We start from the raw sequence: 22,777 nt of genomic DNA, 5'->3' as shown, positions 1-22,777 counted from the left end.
CATGGATGTACAGGACAAAATATGAAAGTTTGCAGATGACACAAAACATGGAAGTTGTTGTAAACTATGGGGAGGATAATGATTAGATTTCAAGAGGGCATGGACAGGCTGGTGGAATGGGCGGACACGGGGCAGATGAAATTTAATGCAGAGGAGTGTGAAGTGATAAATTTTGATGGGAAGGATGAGGAAAGGCAACAAAGTAAAGGATACAAGTCTAGAAGGGGTGCAGGAGCTGAAGACCTGGGGGTATATATGCACGGAGCATTGAATCTGGCAGGGCAGGTTGATGGGACATACAGGATCCTGGGCTTTATAAATAGAGTATACTCTGCATAGAGTATAAAAGCAAGGACGTTGTGATGAACCTTTTATAAAACACTGGTTCGGCTTCAAATGGAGTATTGTGCCCAATCCTGAGCACCATACTTTACGAAGGATGTGAAGGCATTGGAGAGGGCGCAGAAAAGATTTAAGAGAATGATTCTAGGGCTGAGAGATTTAATTGCTTGGTTAGATTGGTGAAGCTGTGACTGTTCTGCTTTGCGAAGAGGAAGGTGGGGAGGAGATTTGATAGAGGTGTTCAAAATCGTGAGGGGTCTGAACATAGTAGATAGAGAGAAACTGTTTCCATTGGCCAAAGGACAGGACCAGAGGTCACGATTTAATGTGATTCTCAAAAGAAGCAGATGTGACCTGAGGAAAAACTTTCATGCAGTGAATGACTAGGAGGCAAATTCAATCATGGCTTTAAAAAGCAAATTAGGTAATCATCTGAAGAAAAAAGATTCGCAGGGCTACAGGGTAAAGAGGGAGGAGTGGCAATAATGGAAGCATGGAAAAATGGCGAGGAAAAGTGCTTAATACACAGGGATATAAAGTGTTCAAAAAAGATAGCGAAAGTTAAAAAGGGAGGTGGGGTGGCAGTACTGATTTGGGAAGACATTGTAGTGTTGGAAAGAGAGGATGACTTTGAAGGGACAAAGACCAACCATTTGGTTAGAATTGAGCAAAAAGGGTATAATCACACTACTAGCAGTATTCTATAGGCCTCCAAATAGTGAGAAAGATAGAGGAGCAAATCTGCAGGGAAATCACAGAGATGTACAGGAACTGTGGAGTAGTGATATTGGGGGACTTTAATATCGATTAGGATAATGTTGGAGTAAAGGGAAAAGAGGGGAGGAATTTCTGGATTGTATTCAACTAGAAAGGAAGCAAGCATTGCTGGATCTGGTGCTGGGAAATGAGGTGGGCCAAGTGGACCACATGTCTGTTGGGGAGCACCTGGGTAAGAGTGATCTTCGTATTATAAGGTTTAGACATGTAATGCAGAAAAGCATTGAGCAGTGGGTAAAATGGAACCAAAGACTGACAGGAAAGGCTGTATCTGAACAATGGGTTATTTTTAAGGAAGAGATGCTTCAGGTACAGGCTAGGAACATTCCAACAAGGGCGAAATGTAAGGGAACCAAAAACAAGACACCTTGGATGACGAAGGAGATAGAAATTATGATGAAACAAAAAATAGGGTGTATGATGCATGTCAGATGAATTCTTCAAGTGAAAACCAGGTCAGATACAATAAGTTGAGAGGGGAGGTGAAGAGGAAAATAGGACTGGCAAAGAGAGAATGAGAATAGAATGGCAGTCAACATAAAAGGGAACCCAAAAATCTTGTACTGGCGTGTAAACAGTAAGTGGGTAGTAAGAGGTGGAATGGGACCTATTGGGGACAAAGAGGGTAATATATGCTTAGAGGTGCAGGGTAAGGCTTGAGTACTTTGTATCAATGTTCACTAAGGAAGAGGAATCTGACAAAATATCAATAGAAGCAGAGAGAGTAGAGGCAATGGATAGGGTAAAAGTTGAGAGTGAGGAAGTACTGGAAAGGCTGGCTTTGCTTTGGGTGGTCACCTGTTCTGGATGGCTTGCATCCCAGGTTGCTGAACGAAGTTGGGGTGGAGATAGCCATAATCTTCCCTGGATACCAGGGAGGTGCCAGGGGATTGGAGAGTGGCAAATACCCTTACTCAAGAAAGAGTATAAGGACAGTCTTAGCAACTACAAGCAAGTTAGTTTAACAATAATCAGGGAAAAAATCAACAGATGCTTGGAGAGGTTTGAGTTAATTAAGGATAGCTAGCATGGATTTGTGAAAGAGAGATCATACTTGACTAATTGAATTTTTTGATGAAGTAACAGAGCAGGTTGATGAAGGGAATGTGGTGGATGTTGTCTGTATGGATTTTAAGAGAGCTTTTGATAAGGTACCACATAAAAGGCTGGTTAACAAAATTGAGGCTCGTGGAATAAGAGGGTAACTGTCAGCTTGGATAAAAAAATTGGCTTAAGCAGAGAAAACAGCAAGTCATAGTAAATGGTTGTTTTTCAGACTGGAGGATGTTAGTGTTGTTCCCCAATGTTCAATACTGGGACCACTGCTTTTTTTTTGCTCTGTACAAATGACTTGGATTTTGGAATACAGAGTAGAATTTGAAAATTTGCCGATGACACCAAACTTGGAGGTGTGGCAAACAGTGAGGATGATGTGAGCCACCTGCAACAAGATATAGATAGACTAGCAGAGTGGGCAGACAGGTAGCAGATGAAATTTAATACAGACAAATGTGAGGTGATGCATTTTGGCAGCAGGAATAGGGTGAGGCAATATGTACTTAATGGAACAGTTCTAAAGAGTGTGCAGGAACAGAGGGACCTGGGGGTGTGTATGCATTGATCTTTGAAGGTGGCAGGATATATTGAGAGAGTGGTTAGCAAAGCATATGGGATCTTGGTCTTCATAAATAGAGGCACAGAGTGCAAAAGCAGGGAAATTATGCTGAACATTTATAAAGCTCTGGTTGTCACACTTAAGGAAGACTGTGAGGGTCCTTGAGAGGGTTCAGAGGATGGTTCCAGGGATGGAGGATTTTAGTTACTAGGTTCAGTTGAAAAGCTGGAATTGTTCTCCTTAGAACAAAGGAGATTGAGGGGAGATTCAATAGCAGTGTACAAGATTGTGACAGGTTTAGATAAGTTAGACAAAGAAAAACTGTTCCCATTAACTAATGGTACAAGGACTAGCGGACACAGATTGAAGGTTTTGAGCAAGAGATGCAGGGGGAATGTGAGGAAGAACTTTTTTACGCAGTGGGTGGTAATGACCTGGAACTTGCTGCCCACAAGTGTGGTGGAAGCGGAGACTGTCGATTTCAAAAGGAAATTGGATAGCCACTTGGGGATTGAGCAGGGAAGCGGAACTGGCTGGATTGCTGCACAGAGAGCCAGCGTGGACTCAATGGGCCAAATGGTCTCCTGCACTGTAAATAACTCTGAGTGGGAGTAGCTGAGTTGTTGTTGCAGAGAGCTGGCATGAATACAATGGGCCAAATGGCTGGCTGCCTTCTGTGCTGTAACCATTCTATGATTCTATGAATTATTTTAGGGAGCTGTTTAAGCACATTTTTACTTCTGCATTGAAAAGTGGAAATTAAATATTTATAAAGATTAATTTACATGCTCCCAGTGGTGCACATCTCAGTATTATGAAAAGCAATGTTGGATTTGATCAACGCATTCCACAACTACATCTTGCATAGATTGTCCAAGAATTGCTTGAACTCCTGACCAGGAAACTTGGATTAAAATACTTGTCTTGATTTTACTTTTACACTGAGACATTTTAATTCTATTAGTAGTGGTTATGGGAGGCCAAGTTGCCTGAGGAAAGACAGGAAAAATCAGTTGAGATGCGAATTTTTTTTTTTTATTTACAGTGCTCGAATATGGTTTCCTGGAGTCTTGGAAGATATGGCTTTGATAGGAGAATGGGGTCAGTGTAGTGAGCTGATTTTGGAGGAGTTTTAGTGGGGGGGGTGCGCGGTGGGGAAATGACAGAGAACATTTATTTTCTCCGAGGAGTTGAACCTTTGGATAGATAATCCCCTGTTTGGCAGTGTTGCTGTCCAAGTTTAGGCGAAAATGGCTCCTTGTGTATTCAGGAAGTGATTTCAGTGACACATAGGAAAATAATTAAGTTTTGGTAACCCAGGATGAAATTGTGACTGTATAGCCTTAATCCTCTTTGTGTTAGTTCTTTGCTGCTGTTTTGTAGTTTCTTCTTGTGTCCTATGTGTGGAGCAGGATCACCAGCATTATTTTGGATTTTAGGCTGTTTTTGGGAAGAAGTGGGGAGGGAGAGTATGAAGGGAAAGGATTAAAAGCACCTCTTTTTGTTTTCAGCTGGTGGTTTTACACTGTCATCCATCTTGAATCATCAGCTTGCTAAGAACTGTTGTAGACATTTGCCTGTGTGGTGTAGTTGGATTTCTTTCAGTAAAACAAAGCCATTTGTGTTGTCTGAGGTTGCAGTCTTTTTGTATTCAGCAAGATACTGCATTGGTTCACACAGTAATTTGCCTGATAAAGAGCTGTGCACAAAGTCAGAGAAACAGAGGGGGTTTTTTTCCTTGTGTGTTGGCAAATCATTTGTATTAGATGGGAACAGAACCGGTATCCGGAGAATGCTTCGTTTTACATCCTAATCCTGAAATTGAGGCTGCCTTTTCCTCTGATGACAGACTACAAAGTCCAGCTAAAATGAAGGTTGTTTTTAGCTGTCTAGACTGCGTAAAGTTCTATCGGTGAGTGGCAGCTTGCACTGCCTACTGTGGGGAATAATGAAACATAAGGCCTCCATTTAGTCAAGCAGAGAAGATTCAAAGGTTGTAACCTTGACTTTAGTGAATACTGAGTTGAATACAAATTGATTTGGGGAGGAGGTTTACAGCTCAAGCAGTTGAAGGGCTGTTCGATACTGTTTGTAAGCAGTGTGTAACTGGATTTGACATTTTAAGATGGTCAAATTCCCAGAGGGGTTATGGGGCGGAGATGGAGGTGGAGCAAGAGAGATTTCTTCAGCAATTGTTTTTGACTTACAGTGAACCCTGTAAATTAAAAGGCAAAACCTAAGCAGTGGTTATCTCTTAATTGACAAGTGTGCCCAAAAACTCTGCATATTAAATTTATTAAAACTCTATACATATGAAGATTTTGGGAAATATATAAATCTACATTTTTAGTTCATTTATTTTTATATTAGAATGCACTCTTGTTTTTGAAATCCTTTTTAAATCAGTTAATTTCTCCTCTTCCTCTCCGCTTTAGTCTGGAGACACTGATTTGAATTGGGTTCAGATCGATATCTATGTTTAATAGCTTCTACTCCAAAGTGGCCATGTTTCATATTCCACCATAAATAATGAGTGTGAGACAAGCTGTTTAACCCGGGTAGCAGCACAGTTGAGCCAGGTCTTGCCCTCATTTTCAGCAGGTGTCGCTGGATAGAAACAGAATGAAAACACTGGCTGCCTTTTCTGTTCCCTAGCTCTTGTCTCAGTGCCACACTCCTGGGCTAGATTTTATAGACCGCCCCACCCCCCCCACCCCAAACCTCCTCAACGTCAGGGTGGGGGAGGTGCAGAAAATGCCTCCGGGAGTGGCCCGTCATGGCCTCGATGCCAGAAAGGCCCAGCTTGATATTGCCGGCGGTGACTGGACCTTGTGGCAGCCCCCCTACCGCTCGGCGACGGGAGCAGCAGCAACGTAGTCAAAAAAATGCAAACGAATGAATTAAATGCTTACCCACTCCCGCGCCTTTGGATCTCCATTCTGAGATCCGATGCAGGACACTGGGTGGGGGTGGGGGGGGGGGTGGGGAGAGCAGGTAAATATTTCAGCGCCAGTTGCGGGGAGTGGGTTCAAACTATTCTGATTGGAGGGGATGGTAGGAAGGGGTTGAAGTTAAAAGTTTACGAACTTTGTGAGGGGAAGGTCAGGTAAACAAGGTAAGTATTTTGGGGGTGAGAAGGCAATGAATTAATTGGATATTGGGGGGTGGGAGAGGGGATAATCTAAAATGCCTATTCCTTTAAATATTTAAACAAGATGTAAGGGCTGAAAGCCCTTTAAAAATGGTGTCAGCGACTGCGCAATGGTGCCGGATGCTATTGCTGGGGACGGACCGCCCGCCCCCACCTTCTCATTGGGGGGGAGGGGTTGTCCCGGCCTGGCCATTTAATGAGCCATCGCATTTATTATTGCGACGGCTGAGCGGTCTGCATGTGCGAACCACCGTAGTTTACGGCCACCACCAATTTCGGCGGAGACCGTGTAAAATGCAGGGCTGGGTTTTAAAATTGTTTTTTTTTTGAAAGACTCGCCCACATGAATTCAGCCAATTTTGGATGACAGCCCTAGCTTGTAATCTAGAATCACAATAAGCGCAAGGAATTTTGTTAAACTGACACAGGTGTGGCATCCATGCCTCGCATCAGTACCAAGATGTTTGCATTCCAATTCCTTGAGATAAATGCTAGGGTAGTGGTTCTATTATATCACAACTGTTAATTGATGTATATCTTTGTGCATACCATACTTTAAAACAGGCTACAACATGCTCAGAAATGAGACTTCAGCCCACTGTAGTTTGATCGTGTGGTGTTTAAGTAGGTTATTAAAGTTGGGTATCTTGCACTGTGGTTCAAGGTTACTGTATTTGTTTTTGATCTGGTGGGTTGAGAAGTTATGTTGTACAAGATTTGTGTCACAGGCTTTGTGATCAGTCTTTGTCCTACCGCTCACTGCATAACTGATTGTGGGAAAATCTGCTCAAGTCTGCATTAATGATTTGTCTCCAATTATGCTAACACGTAATCTTTGAATTTTTGTTGTGGGTTGGGATTTATTAATGGTGGTTGATCACTTTCAAACTATTCAGACTTTTGGAGAAGGGGGAAATGTTTGTAAAAGTTAGCCCATTTACTTTCAGTACTTTCAGCAGAATTAATTTTGGTGTAGAAAGAAAAATGTTCCTTTACAGTTATGATTGAACACATGCTGATTTTAGGTAAACAGATTTTGAATTACATGTCTGATTGTACAGCATCTGTATTTATGAAATTATATAAAATTACCATTGTGCTTCCTCACTCTAGATGCATTTGATGTTTCTTACACTTGCAATATCATGTTACACGTTTGTGTTGAAAATCTATTCCTAACTGTCAGTGGCTCATTTGGGAAGCAGATTGCTTAAAATGGAGCAGATCTGTGAACTCCATGATTGGATCGTAGGATAGGAGGTCTCAGCTGGGCTCACAGGAACACTACAAATTGTCCCTGTACCTTTGTTACTTCTAGACTTGACTATTACACCACACTCCTGGCTGGCGCCTCTCATTCTGCCCTCCATAAATTTAGGTCAACCAGAATTCTGCTCATGTCCTAACTCTCTCAAAATCCCCTTCGCTCATCACCCCTGTACTCACTGACCTACATTGGCTCCAGGTTAAGCAACAGCTCGAATTTTAAAATTTCTCATCCCTATTTTCAAATCTCTCCATTACCTTGCCCTTCCCTATCTCTGTAGTCTCCTCCAGCCCTATAACTCAAGATATCGGCCCTCCTCTAATTCTGGCCTCTTGATCAACCCCAATTTTAATCGGCCCACCGTTGGTTATGCCTTCAGCTGTTTGGGCCCTGAGCTCTGGAATTCCCTCCCTGAGCCTCTCTGTCTCGATACTGCTCTTTCCTCCTTTGACGCTCCTTAAAACCTGTCTCTTTGACTAAATTTTTGGTTGTCTCCCCTAATTTTTTTTAATGTGCATTTTCTTTTTTGATGCTCCTGTGCAGCACCTTGGGACATTTCATTGGAATAAAAGCCCTTTATAGATGCAAATTATTGTTTCTGTTGTGGACGTATGATGTTTTCTAGATACTGGGACTGGCCAGGTGGATCACAATTTTTTTCCAGTCCTATGCATTTTTATGTCCTCTTGTTCTATTCCTTTTGCTTGTGTAGAAAGTGAGTACAGGATCAGGTTAGCTGGGATATCTCACCCTGTTCCATTTAAAGTTAAGTCTGGGTTCACACATAAAGAATGGCTGCTTGAATGAAGTGCCAAAGACCAACTGACACTTTGGAACCTTTCGCCAGCAGGAATGAGGGCAGTGGTTCACTGAGACCAGCGCAGCTTTTTATAGTTTAAATTTACTTCAAAACTTTTTTTTTTAAAAAGATTACGTAGTTAAAACAAGATTGGGTGTGAATAACGAGGTGTGTAAAATTGTGATAGAGGGAAATGAGGAATACGGATGATATAGTAGGTATGAAATACATTACAAGGAGGAAAGTGTACTTCAGCCTATTCCAATAGGTACAAAAACTGTTCACATCATAGCACTGGAAGTTGTTGATGATATCATCAATAGGCATCGGGTGAACTTTCAATGTATATTGGTAATACCCAGCATCCTTAACCCCACAGCATCACTGTGCTGTCCAACAGCTCGTCATGGAGGAGCAAGGTGTTTTTATAACTTGACATTCATCAGCTGAAAGGCATCTGCTTGGCTTCCACCAAGACTCTGTATCCTAGCCCACTCCATCCCCTTCCCCATATGCTTGCTTAAGCTGAACTTAATGGTAGGCACTTTCAATGTCCTGTTTGACCCGAGGCTGAGTTCCAAATGCTCTATCCTATTCATCACTAAAACCGCCTATTTTGATGACAGAAACATTGCTCTCCTGTGGCATCACCACTCCCACTGAAGTCTACGGCAAGTCAGCCAATGCAATTCATTCAGATTCTTTGTTTTCATTTACAAATCCCACCTTGCATCACCACTTCCTAGCTCTGCAACTTCCAACCCTCAATGCCAACACACGCTGCCTACTCTTTTAACACTGGCTTCCTTTGCAACTTCAGCTCCAGGTTCAATGACCGATTCCTTAACCGTCTTAGGCCCTCACTCTGACATGCTTTCCCTAGCTGCTTCCATCTTGCTATTTTCTACCCACCTTCAAAAACTTCTTCAAATTCCACCACTTTGACCATTCTTTACATCTCCTCTCCTGGTTCTGTTCTTGCTGCTCAGAGTTTATCAAGCCCTCTGTGAACTAACTTGGAATGTTTTGCTATGTTAGAACTACTATATAAAATGTAAGTTGAGAAAATACTCCAACTCGTCTTTCTTGAGTCCAAACTTTTAATCTCTGAGAAAATGAGACTTCGCTCTGTACATCACTGGTGGGATGCAGAATCTTGTGTGAGGAATTATAGGAAACATTTCATTGATTTCAGCAGCACTGAGTTTCTGATATTTTGTGTTGCTTTGAGCTTTATTTCAGCTACAGGGTGGGTACCGTAAAAATGCTATTTTATTCTTCAGTAATGCAGGTAAAGTCATCCGTCGTTGCACCACACCCAAAATCTGCCAACATCCTAAATCCTGACTGATTAATAGTAATGCCTGTTGTTGTTTCTATAACTGACTTTGTATTTGTAATTTTTCTTCCATCTTCACTTCGGCACAGTGGCGCAGTGGTTAGCACCGCAGCCTCACAGCTCCAGCGACCCGGGTTCAATTCTGGGTACTGCCTGTGTGGAGTTTGCAAGTTCTCCCTGTGTCTGCATGGGTTTCCTCCGGGTGCTCCGGTTTCCTCCCACATGCCAAAGACTTGCTGGTTGATAGGTTAATTGGCCATTATAAATTGCCCCTAGTATAGGTAGGTGGTAGGGGAATATAGGGACAGGTGAGGATGTGGTAGGAATATGGAATTAGTGTAGGATTAGTATAAATGGGTGGTTGATGGTCGGCACAGACTCGGTGGGCCGAAGGGCCTGTTTCAGTGCTGTATCTCTAAACTAAACTAACTTTGTCTTGTTCTTTAGATACTTTAGTCTCATGCAGCTGCTTTGTTTTCTTCAGGCCCTCAATTAAATATTGACCAGGTTATGTGCAGCAGAACAGTAATGTGCAATGATTATTGGAATTCATTTATTGCTCGATTCAGTTTTTCTGGATTGAAGTGTGGCTCATCTGGGCAGATGCATGTGTTTGTTGTAAAGAATTGTTCTACCTTATTGGATGTAATTATTGTCTTTGTGCCTGATGAATTAGTTTATTTTAATAGTTTAATTTTAGTATTCATTTGTGCAATCCACAAAAGTCAGTAAGCATATCGTAAGTAAATTTATTTAAAATCAATTCCAATCTTAAATTCTGGTTAAGATCAAATGAATGGATTCCGGATTCCTATTCCATTGTTGATTTGACGTAGTCCCTAGTAGGATTGCTATTTTCCTTGGAAAATTAAATTTATCTTTTGTTCTTTTTGTTTCTTCAAACTAGATATGGTGAATTTGCTTTTACTTTGTGTTACTTGTTTCAGCCTTATTACTTATTTTGGTGGCATGTATTTTTAAAATAAGACATGGAAAATTGTTGTCAGAAACTTGCTGAGAAAAGGTTCAGGCGCAGCATCTGCCATTGCTAGTGCAGTGGTAGAGTTTTATATTTGTTGTGTCTGCATTACGTTTGCAGTGTTGCTGAAGTATGTCTAGTAAGGTGGTGATTGTGGTGTAGTCACAGCTGTTTGCTGTTGTAGACAATATTCTTGCTGTGGTTTGAGTGTTTGATGGCCTCAGAATGTGAAATCTATACCACAGTGTGGTTTGCACAGGAAAAGAAACACTGGTTGGTAGAGGTCTTGAAAAATGACAAGAGCTGACATGAATTGTAAATTTGTTTTTGGAAGGGCAAATGTCAACCTTATGTTGCACCCTTTTTCTTTAAATGAGCCAACATTTTTTCTTTGTAATACATAGTGGAAAGGCACTGTACAAAAGCTTTGTATTTCCCAACTACAATCTAGGCTCTATTAAAATAGCATTGACATAAAAATAGGTAATCATACAATTAAACTCCAAATTATATTATTTTGATTCGATTTCCAGAGAGTACATAATTACGGAAGAGATGAAAAAGCCCTCTAGGAACTAAAAAAAAAAGTAGCTTGATTAAACCTGACTTCATATACAGTAACAGGTCATTAAATTGCGCTGTCATTGAGGTCAACCATATGAAAATAACTTAAAGGAAGATTATTCTAGAATAGTTTAGTGCACTTTTTGCCTTGCAAATTCCTCCTCCAAATGAAAAGTGACCCATATTGAATAAGTTAAATTTTTGTTGTTCAAAATTGTCCTTTTTGGATTTTGCATTTTTTTAAAAATAAAATAAATATGTAATTATATCACTGATGTCTGCAAACGTTATAATCAAAGAAGAGTTAGTAATTACTGGCGACTATCATGCAATAACTTATGAGCACTGGTCATATGAAATTGAAGAATACAAAATGGAAAATGCACTTGTATATTTTGGCCTGAAAGTGATTTGGATTTAAGCCTATTTCTGATCGTAGGCAGTGTTCGAAGCTTGGAGTAGGAGAATATTCCCTATTGATGGCATGCTTTGTGATTAGCTCCCCTTACTGTTTCGTTTCTGTAAGCCATAAGAGTAAAAACTGGTTATGCAAAGAATCTGAGTTTAACCTGTATTTACTGGTTCATAAGGTAAATGGTGATGTACCAATGTGTTAAACTGCTGTGCTGTGGAGTGCTATAGCTTACTTTTCTGTTACCTACAATATCTATTGCACTTACTTCAAATGAGCAGAAATAGCATCTGAAACTGCAACTTGGTATGGTTTGAAGGAAAAAAAATGTTTGGCTTAGTTTCAATTAAGAAATTATCTCAATAATACGAATCTTAGAAATTTTGGAATTGTAACATAACACCATATATGTTTTCAGTCATGTTATAAGAAGGGCTTTGCTGTAAAAGCAGCTCATTATTTCACTTTGTTCTACATTAAAAAATAAATTGAACAACTTTATTCAGCAGAGATTTTTTTTTAGGAATTCTTAGCTTGCATTTCTTCAGGCAATACAGTGGTACGCATGTCCAGTACAGTGGTCTGTGGAGGTGAAGGATGGGTTTATGCCTGTCCCTTCCTGAAAATTAAGTTAATAATCTTGGCTGTGACATTGGGGACAGAAAAGGTACAGGGCAAAGGTCTGGGGGGAGATGATGGCACAGTGGTAATTGAGGCCCAGGCTAATGCCCTGGGGAAACAGGTTCAAATCCCACCACGGCAGCTGGTGGAATTTAAATTCAATTAATTTTTTTTTTTTAATCTAAAATTGAAAGCCAGTCTCCCTAATGGCACCATGAAACTATCATTGATTGTCATAAAAATCCATCTGGTTTACTAATGTCCTTCAGGGAAGGAAATCTGCTGATCCTTACCTGATCTGGCCTACATGTGATTCCAGAGCCACCAGCAATGTGGTTGACTCTTAACTGCCCTCTGAAACGGCCTGGCAAGCCACTCCGTTGTCCAGAACGATTAGGGATGGGCAACAAATGCTGGCCTTGCCAGCGATGCCCACATCCCATGAAAGAATAAAAAGTGGTGGTAACCCATAGTGATAAAGGTTGGCCAGGCTGAGAGCAAGTTATTTGCTTGGCCTAGTAGGGTGCAGGATGGGGTTTCAGATGAGAGAGGGAATCAAAAATAAGGAAGAAATATATCAGCAAAGCAAGGGTAAAGTTTTTTAAACCTTGAAATAAAGTTCATTTAAAAAAAAAAATTATTTGCTTTGTTTCCATTCAGTAGAATGGGTTGTTTACAGGTAAAGGGACGTCTGGCAAGTGGGAGGCTTTTAAAAGTGAGATAGGAAGAGTTCAGGGCTGGCATGTTCCTGTTGGATGGAAGGGCAAGGCTGGCAAGTTTAGGAGACCTTGGTTGACGAGGGATACTGAAGGTCCGGTCAGGACAAAGAAGGAGGCATATGTCAGGTATAGGCAGCTGGGATCAAGCGAGTCCCTCGAGTATAGGGAATGTAGGACTACATTTAAGAAGGAAATCAGGAGGGCGAAAAGGGGCCATGAGATTTCTCTGGCAGATAAGATAAAGGAGAATCCCAAAAGATTCTATAAATATATTAAGAGTAAAAGGGTAGCTAGGGAGAGAGTAGGTCCCGTTAAGGATCAGTGTGGCAATCTATGTGTGGAGCCACGGGAAATGGGCAAGGTCTTAAATGAATACTTCTCGCCTGTATTTACCGTGGAGAAGGTCATGGAAGCTAGTGAGTTCAAGGGAGGGAACAGTGATATCCTGGAGCATATCAACATTACAAAGGAGGAGGTGTTGGAGGTTTTGAAGCGCATTAAGGTGGATAAATCCCCAGGGCCTGACCAGGTGTATCCTAGGAAGCAAGGGAGGAGATTGCTGGGGCCCTGGCAGAGATTTTTGTATCATCGTTAGCCACGGGCGAGGTACCGGAAGACTGGAGGATAGCTAACGTTGTGCCTTTATTTAAGAAGGGCAGCAGGGGTAAGCCAGGGTACTACAGGCCGGTGAGCCTTACATCAGTGGTGGGAAAATTATTGGAAGGGATTCTAAGAGACAGGATGTATATGCATTTGGAAGGGCATGGTCTGATTAGGGATAGTCAGCATGGCTTTGTGCGTGGGAAATCATGTCTCACGAATTTGATTGAATTTTTCGAGGAGGTGACCAAGAGGATTGACGAGGGCAGGACAATGGACATTGTCTACATGGACTTTAGCAAGGCGTTTGACAAGGTAGGCTGGTCCAGAAGGTTCGAACACGTGGGATCCAGGATGAGCTAGCAAATTGGATACAAAATTGGCTTGGTGATAAGAGGCAGAGGGTGGTAGTTCAGGGTTGTTTTTCAGATTGGAGGCCGGTGACCCAGTGCTGGGCCCTCTGTTGTTACAACAGGATATCAATAAACTGGGAAAGTGGGCAAGGGATTGGCAAATGGAATTTAACGCAGACAAGTGCGAAGTGCATTTTGGGTAGTTAAACCAGGGCAGGACATATACAGTGAATGGCAGGGCCCTGGGGAGTGTTGTTGAGCAGAGAGACCTTGGGGTGCAAGTACATATTTCCCTGAAAGTGGCAACGCAGCTAGACAGGGTGGTGAAGAAGGCGTATGGCATGCTTGCCTTCATCGGCCGAGGCATTGAGTACAAGAATTGGGACGTCATGTTACAGTTGTACAGAACGTTGGTTAGGCCGCATTTGGAGTACTGTGTGCAGTTCTGGTCGCCGCACTACAGGAAAGATGTGATTAAGCTAGAGAGGGTGCAGAAAAGATTCACAAGGATGTTGCCTGGTTTGGAGGGCTTGAGTTATAAAGAGAGATTGGATAGGCTGGGTCTGTTTTCCCTGGAGCGAAGGAGGCTGAGAGTGGACATGATAGAGTATATAAAATTGAGAGGCATAGATAGGGTAGATAGCCAGAGTTTGTTTCCCATGGTAGGGGTGACTAAAACTAGAGGGCATAGATTTAAGGTGAGAGGGAGGAGGTTTAAAGGGGATCAAAGGGGTAAATTTTTCTCACAAAGAATAGTGGCTATCTGGAATGAGGTGTTGGAGGCAGGAACAGTAGCGACATTTAAGAGGCATCTGGACAGGTACTTGAATGAGCAAGGCATAGAGGGATATGGAATTAATGCAGGCAGGTGGGATTAGTATAGATAGGCATTATGGTTGGCATGGAAGCGGTGCGCTGAAGGGCCTGTTTCTATGCTGTATGACTCTATAACAAATTAAATGCTGTACCATCCATTTGTCAGTTTTTGATTACCAGTGATCCAGTACTTGGACTATTTATTGTTTAGCCATTACACCTGGAAAGTTTATATAATATGCTGTGGTGTGTTCAATAGGTGTGACTGGCGTTAAACTGATTACTCGTTTATTCTTGATTGGAAAGTGTACTCATAACTTTGTACATGAAATGTATTTTACTTTGGAAATGTTGGACTGCAGTTGATTTGGTCCGAAATAAGTGTAAATGTTGAGTTGTTGATTGACTCCAATACCGTGAATGGATAACAGGAATATGGCAGCTGTATGTATATGGTTTGCCTTTTCGAGCAGTTGCATGTCACTAAACATGAGATGGTCATATTATGTGAACACTGAATGGCTGATCAAACCTTATATCAAAACTTATTTATATATTTATGTACGTGTGTGTTTGTGTAAGAACTTTACTATGCAGTGCTGATTCTACTTTAGATGGTATCCTTGTAAATTAATTGAACAAAGAAGTCTCCTGCTTGTAAGACCATTTTTATTTTGGGGGGAAAGGGATGAATTTATGATACCAAAGTGACGGATGCCTTCAACGAGTTTTATATCCAGATATTCCAAATCAGCTGCAGTATAATCAAATGCAGAGCTACCATCGTGTTGTGACTTTACCCCAACCCCAAGAGAGTATCACTTCTGCTGTAACATTAATTTTTCACGTCAGCCATTGCTGTTTGTGAGATTGCCAATCCGGTATCAATTTCTGCTGAACTGTGGACAATTTTGTGTTGTCATCCTGTGTGCACTAAGAACTGGGTTAAGTGTGATTTTTGTATTTCATATAGAACCTTTGTAGCCAGTACAGAGGAATGTCTTTTATTCCATCAATCAAAGTTAGAATCATAAGGGCTGAAGGCCTATCCTACCTGTGCCATATGGTCCAGAGCAATTTAAAATAAAATCCCATGGCCTGCATTCTCGTCCGAGTCCCATATCGTCCTCTGTTTCAAATATTTATCTAGTTTTCGCTGAAAAGGTGCAATAGTCTCTGCTTCAGCCACTCTACCAAAACATCCTCTGTGTAAATACATTTCATTAACCTTCATCCTCACTCTCAATAATTTTAAGATGATAGATCCTCACCTGTAAGAAATGGTCTTTCCCTATTGATAAAATTCTTCACAACTTGGAAACCCTCTTTTAAATCTCCTCCTGGTTTTCTCTGCTCCCCATAACTACATTGCATGCGCTTTATGGCTTTCATGTCCTTTCTATAATTGGGCACTCAAACTTGCACACTGCACTCTAACTGTGGCCTAACCAATGTTTTGTCTGTATCTATTAGTAAAACCAGAATTCCATTGGCTTTTTATTTGCCTTTATTTACTAACATTATCAGTTTCAGGCAGTTATGTAATTAACCCTCGGTCTCGCACCTTTGTGTCTTTCTTTTAAGTCTGTCTAACCTCCCATTCCTTGGTTTCTTCTCCCAGAATGTCTTGCCTCATATTGTTTACATTAAATTGCAGCTGCCCATTCCACTAACCTGATTATATATTCCTAAAGTATTTTACAGACCAGCTGACTACTTTCCAAACTTTGCATCATGAGCAAATTTTGAGAATGTGTTCCTCTACCAAAGTCCAAATCATCTGCATATATGTGGAAAAAAGTGGACTCAGTGCTGACCCTTGGACTGCACAATTTTCAATGCTTTTCCAGTCTGACGACCTGTTTATCCTTAATCTGTCCTCTCTGTCAAGCAACTTTCTATTTGTGCTGCTATGTTAAATCCTCTTAAACTATATTGTTATGAATTCAGGTTTGCTATAGATATCTACTTGGGTTCTGTGGTCTCAGTCGCTCCCTTAAGCAGTCTGTCTGCTTACCAAAGTTATTCCCACTGTCCTGTATCTACTAGTGCAATAGTGGGACCCGGGAGTATAACAGTGAAACGCCCTTGTGTTCTAGGCTGGGTCAATGTGTCTTGCATACATGTACTGCTTCAGTCTTTCCAAGGGTGAACTGCGTTATCATTAGGTGCCACAATGTTTGTTTTGATTGTAAGTGGCTTTATTCCACAGTAAGCTAAACATACAGAACATAAGAGTATGATGAGAGACACTTAGTACAATCGGTGCAACTTTTTTTTGCAAACTATTACAAAATAAGGAACACATGTACATGAGCCTACTTTTGTGGGCTCCTAACATAAAACCACACCTTCTCTCTGACCAGGGAAGAGTTTTTTCCCTGTACTGCTGTCTTGTCACTGATTGTCTGTGTCCTGATTTTTCCAAGTCTTTGCACAAAGATTAGTAGCGACTGCAGCGTTTAACACCAAGGTGCTAGATGTCTTCCTGAATGGCCAGACATTGCTAATGAACTGGCCATTGTTTGGGATCTGTGCAAAACAACTGCCTTTCCTGCACTTCAAATACTACTTGTCTGTATATGTGCCTAGTACTCAGTATAGGATTGCCCTGAAAAGCTAGCACCTTTTTCAGTAGCTTTTGCTTCGAATATATATTGAAATCTACGTTCAGGCCTTTTCCGTTGAAAAGTTGCAAAAGCATTCTAAACTGTGACACTCAAGTCTGACTTTTCTAATAAGTCCCTTGTGAGAATTCGTGCTGAGGGCTTTCTGAAAATCCATATACACTGCAGCTACTGCATTTCCTTTATCTATCCAATTAATCACTTCAAAAGAAAATTCAAATTTGCCATACCTAACCAGACTTGTAACAAATCTAGCAGCATTCTGAAGGGATCGTTCCCTCCGCGACACTGCTCCATTACTCCTGACACCTCATCCCCTTCCCACGGCACCTTCCCTTGCAATCACAGGAGGTGTAATATCTGCCCTTTTACCTCCTCTTCACTGTCCAAGGTCCTAAACACTCCTTTCAGGTGAAGCAGCGACTTACTTGTACTTCTTTCAATTTAGTATGCTGTATTCGCTGCTCACAGTGTGGTCTCCTCTACGTTGGGGAGATCAAACACAGATTGGGTGACCACTTTGCCGAACACCTCTTTTCAGTCTGAAAACATGACCCCGAGCTTTCTGTCGCTTGCCGTTTCAACTCACACCCCTGCTTTCATGCCCACATATCTATCCTGGGATTGCTGCAGTGTTCCAGTGAACATCAACGCAAGCTCGAGGAACAGCACACCTCCGTTACCAATTAGGCATGCTACAGCCTACCGGACTGAACATTGAATGCAGTAATTTCAGAACATGACTGGCCCACACTTTTTTTAAAATTTTACTTTGTATTTTATATTTGTATTTCATTTTATTTTAGTTTGTTTCATCATTACATTTTTTTTTTTTAAACCATGTGCCTGCCCACTGTTTCTTTTTTTCATGTTTTTGCCTGTGTCTAGGGCTTTCATTATTCTGTCACATAACACCCTCTCTGCACTAACGCTTCGTATTTCACTACAGCATTAACACACACTTTGTCTTTGCCTTTGCCCCATGACTTCCTTGTCAGTTATTCTCTGTGACCCTCTGTCCTATCACCACCTTCCCATTTGTTCTCTTTTGCTCCACCCCCACTTTATTTGCTTAAAACCTATTACATTTCTAACCTTTGCCAGTTCTGATGAAAGGTCACTGACCTGAAACATTAACTCTACTTCTCTCTCCACAGATGCTGCCAGACCGGTTGAGTATTCCCAGCACTTTTTTGGTTTTATATTGTAACAAATCTAGGCTGTTCTTTGATTACTGCTTACTAATTGGTCTTTAATTATAGATTCCAAGAAACTGCTCACAACTGATATACTAACTGGTTCATAGTTACCTAGTTTAGCCTCCTCTCCCTCCTTGAACAAGAGGGCTGCATTGGCTACATGGTACAGTGCTACAGTGATACAATGCATAAGCCTTTGCTATCTCTTTTCCTAGAATGCTCACCATCAGGGCCCAATGACTTAACCGCCTTGAGTCGTAATCATTTTTCAAATCCAATTTTTTTTTTTATTTCCTGGGGTGTGGATGTCACTGGCAAGGCCAACATTTGTTGCCCATTGCTAATTGCCCTTGAAGGTTGTGCTGAGCCGCCTCGAACCACTGCCGTCCATCTGGAGCGGGTACTCCCACAGTGCTGTTGGAAGGGAGTTCCAGGATTTTGATCCAGCAACAGTGAAGGAACGGCGATATAGTTCCAAGTCCGAATGATGTGTGGTTTGGAGGGGAACTTGCAAGTGGTGTCCCCATGCATGTGCTGACCTTGTCCTTCTAGGTGGCAGATGTTGCGGATTTCTGAAGGGGCTGTCGAAGGAGCCTTGGTGAGTTGCTGCAGTGCATCTTGTATATGGTACACACTGCTGCCACTGTGTTGTATTGGTGTGGAGGGCGTGAAAATTGAAGGTGGTAGAGGGGGGGCTGATTAAGCGGACTGCTTTATTCTGGATGTTATCGAGCTTCCTGAGTAGTGTTGGAGCTGCACTAATACAGGCAAGTCACTCCTGACTTGAGACAGGAGGTGAGTTAGCAACCTCAAAATTCCCAGTCTCTGACCTGTTCTTGTAGCCACAGTATTTATATGGCTGGAGGGTTCCGAAGAAGGGTCACTGACCCGAAACGTTAACTCTGCTCTTTTCAACCAGTTCCGAAGAAGGGTCACTGACCCGAAACGCTAACTCTGCTTCTCTTTTCACAGATGCTGACAGACCTGCTGAGTGGTTCCAGCATTTCTTGTTTTTATTTATATGGCTGGTCTAGTTCAGTTTCTGGTCAGTGATAACTCCCAGGGTATTGGCAGTAGGGGATTCAGTAATCGTAATGCCATTGATTGTCAAGGGGAGATGGTTAGATTCTCTCTTGTTGGAGATGGTCATTGCCTGGCACTTTTGTGGTACGAATGTTACTTGCCACTTATCAGCCCAAGTCTGTATGTTGTCCAGGTCTTGCTGCATGTGGGCACGGACTGCTTCAGTATCTGAGGAGTTGCGAATGGTACTGAACATTGCGCAACCATCAGCGAACATCCCCACTTCTGACCTTATGATGGAGGGAAAGTCATTGATGAAGCAGCTGAAGATGAGTGAGCCTAGGCTACTACTCTGAGGAACTCCTGCAGCAATGTCTTGGGGCTCAGATGATTGTCCTCCAATGATCTCAACCATCTTTCATTGTGCTAGGTATGACTTCAACCAGTGGAGAATTTTCCCCTGATTCCCATTGACTTCAATTTTGCCAGGGCTCCTTGATGTCACAGGCAGTCAATCTTGCCTCCCCTCTTGAGTTTGGTTCTTTTGTCCATGTTTAGACCAAGGCTGTTATGAGGTCAGGATCTGAGTGGCCCTGGCGGAACCCAAACTGAGCCTCAGTGAGCAGGTTATTGCTGTGTAAGTGCCGCTTGATAGCACTGTCGATGACCCCTTCCATCACTTTGCTGATCGAGAGTAGACTGATAAGATGGTAATTGGCTGGATTGGATTTGACTTTTTTGTGGACAGGACATACCCAGGCAATTTTCCACATTGTCGGGTAAATGTCAGTGTTGTAGCTGTACTGGAACAGCTTGGCCAGTGACGCGGCTAGTTCTGGAGCACAAGTCTTCAGTACTACTGCCGGGATGTTGTCGGGGACCATAGCCTTTGCGCTATCCACTGTATTCAGCTGTTTCTTGATATCTCGTGGAGTGAATCGGATTGCCTGAAGATTGGCATCTGTGATGTTGGGGACTTCAGGAAGAGGCCAAGATGGAACATCAACTTGGCACTTCTGGCTGAAGATGGTTGCAAATGCTTCAGCCTTGTCTTTTGCACTGATGTGCTGGGCTCCCCTATCATTGAGGATGGGGATATTTGTTGGCTCCTCCTCTTGCTGGTTGTTTAATTGTCCACCACCATTCACGACTGGATGTGGCAGGACTGTAGAGCTTTGATCTGATCCATTGGTTGTGGGATTACTTAGCTCTGTCTATTGCATACTGCTTCCGCTATTTGCCATGCAAGTATCCGAGTTGTAGTTTCACCAGGTTGACACTTCATTTTTAGGTATTCTTGGTGCTGCTCCTGGCATGCCCTCCTGCACTCTTCATTGAGCGGTTGATCCCTTGGCTTGATAATGATGGAGTGAGGGATATGCTGGGCCATGAGGTTACAGATTGTGGTTGAATACAATTCTGCTGCTGCTGATAGCTCACAGTGCTTCATGGATGCCCAGTTTTGAGCTGCTGGATCTGTTCAGAATCTATCCCATTTCGCACGGTGGTAATGCCACACAACACGATGGAGGTATCCTCAATGTGAAGGCGGAATTTTGTCTCCACAAGGACTGTACGGCGGAGAGTTTCATCTGTTGACTTTTTTTAATTAAAATAAAACCACCCAGTTTGTATATTTCCTACCTATACCGTCATGGACGTATGCATCTGCCACGGGTAGATTGGTGAGGACAAGATCGAGTAGGTTTTTCCCTATTGGTTCCCTCACCACCTGACACAGGGCCAGTCTGACAACTATGTACTTCAGGTCTCGGCTAGCTTGGTCAGTAGTGGTGCTACCGAGCCACTCTTGGTGATGGACATTGAAGTTCCCCACCCAGAGTACCACCCTCTGTGCTTTCTCCAAGTGGTGTTCAACATGGAGGAGTACTGATTCATCAACTGAGGGAAGGCGGTAGGTGGTAATCAGTAAGTTTCCTTGCCCATGTTTGACATGATTCCATGAGACTTCGTGGAGTGCAGAGTCAATGTTGCGGACTTCCAGGACAGCTCCCTCCTGACTGTACACCACTGTGCTGCTGCCTTTGGTGGGTCTGTCTGCCAGTGGGACAGGACATACCCAGGGATGGTGATGGTGGTTTCTGGGACATTGGCTGTAAGGTATGATTCTGAGAGTATGACTATGTCAGGCTGTTGCTTGTCTAGTCTGTGGGACAGCTCTCTCCCAATTTTGGCACAAGCTCCCAGATGTTAGTAAGGAGGCCTTTGCGGGGTTGAGTGTGCCATTATCTTTTTGTACAGTTAACTATAATTGTTTGCTATCCTTCCATTCTAATTTGCACATTGATCTGTGAAAACTGACGCAAAATATTGCATCAGTGCCCCAAGATTGTGAACCCAGCCCTCTTGCACCACCACTGCAGCCATAGGTTAACTTTCCTAATTCTCCTTTGCTTAACCTGTCTAGCATTTGTCAGTGGAAACAATCACGATTACCACCCTTGACGTTTTGTTTTACAATCTAATGCCTAACTCATTAAATGCCTTCTGGAAGATCTGAAGCATTCTTCTATTTACATCATCGGTTTCAAAGTGGATCATGATTTTTGGAAACTCTTGCTTCCTTTCCAGTAATATTTGGACCCATTCTTTAATGTCGTCCTGGTACCAGATGGATGAAAGGTGGAACTAAACTTGCAACACTCACAACTCTTGTGTTTTAAAGACCTTCCCTAATAATCTTGTTTCGTTTATAGTTATGTACTTTATTGTTAAATGGACATTTTGTCTTTTTAATGTAATACAGGTAATGAACTGTGATGGCACTGGTAGGCGAGTCCTTGTTGAGGATAAGTTACCGCACATCTTTGGTTTTACTCTTTTGGGCAATTACATTTACTGGACAGACTGGCAGCGCCGCAGCATTGAACGTGTTCACAAGAAATCTGCTGAGCGAGAAATTATCATTGACCAGCTGCCTGATCTGATGGGCTTGAAGGCCACGAATGTTCATCGGATCTTGGGTAAGTAAAGACCAACCCGACGTTTTTTTTTGAGAGATTTTTCTTCTTGGTGTTTCCAAGCAAATGTCTGCATTTACCACTTACAGACACGTATAAAGTGCATTGATGTAGATTGTTTGGAGGATTAAGTAAGCTGGTTCAAGGGAACTGAATAAAACTTTCATTCCTACTAAGAAGCAGTTTTAAATTATCCATGGAAATTTCTATAGATTGGCCTATCTTACTTAACCTTGCTGTTGAGGAATGTTTGCTAACTTAAGAAAGATAATGGAAATTAAGAAAAATTGTCATTGTCCGTTTTAACCTCAAAGGCTGATCCAAGGGGCAATTTTCTAGAGAAGAATCCATTTTAATTTTAAACAGTGCTTGGAAAAAATTACATTTATTGTTTTTGGATTTTCTCTGAAAACTGCTTCCACTATGTTGCATTTGTAGGATGAGACTTGGGCAGTTTTGAAAAATACAGTCATATATGTATTAAAAGATTAATGATTCAGGAAAACCACAGGGAATTGTGTCAGATAATAGTGACTGTGCTGTTATTGAAACTTGTGATTGCTGAATATTTATTGAAATCTCTCTTTATTATA

The 22,777-nt window shown here is 42.0% G+C and overlaps 1 protein-coding gene across 3 annotated transcripts in view; it reads left to right on the top strand.

The window, feature by feature from the left end:
* The window catches only part of lrp6 (low density lipoprotein receptor-related protein 6), a 207,266-nt gene that overhangs the window by 158,636 nt on the left and 25,853 nt on the right, over nucleotides 1-22,777 (top strand). For all 3 annotated transcript variants that reach the window (XM_068050639.1, XM_068050638.1, XM_068050637.1), the window contains one exon: nucleotides 21,971-22,187. In XM_068050639.1, the coding sequence (XP_067906740.1) occupies nucleotides 21,971-22,187 (217 nt within the window). The remainder of the gene's footprint in view (nucleotides 1-21,970; nucleotides 22,188-22,777) is intronic.

The sequence above is a fragment of the Heterodontus francisci genome, chromosome 18 (assembly GCF_036365525.1).
Source record: "Heterodontus francisci isolate sHetFra1 chromosome 18, sHetFra1.hap1, whole genome shotgun sequence".
NCBI classification, from domain to species: Eukaryota; Metazoa; Chordata; class Chondrichthyes; order Heterodontiformes; family Heterodontidae; genus Heterodontus; species Heterodontus francisci.
This window is presented reverse-complemented; position numbering and strand designations above follow the sequence as displayed.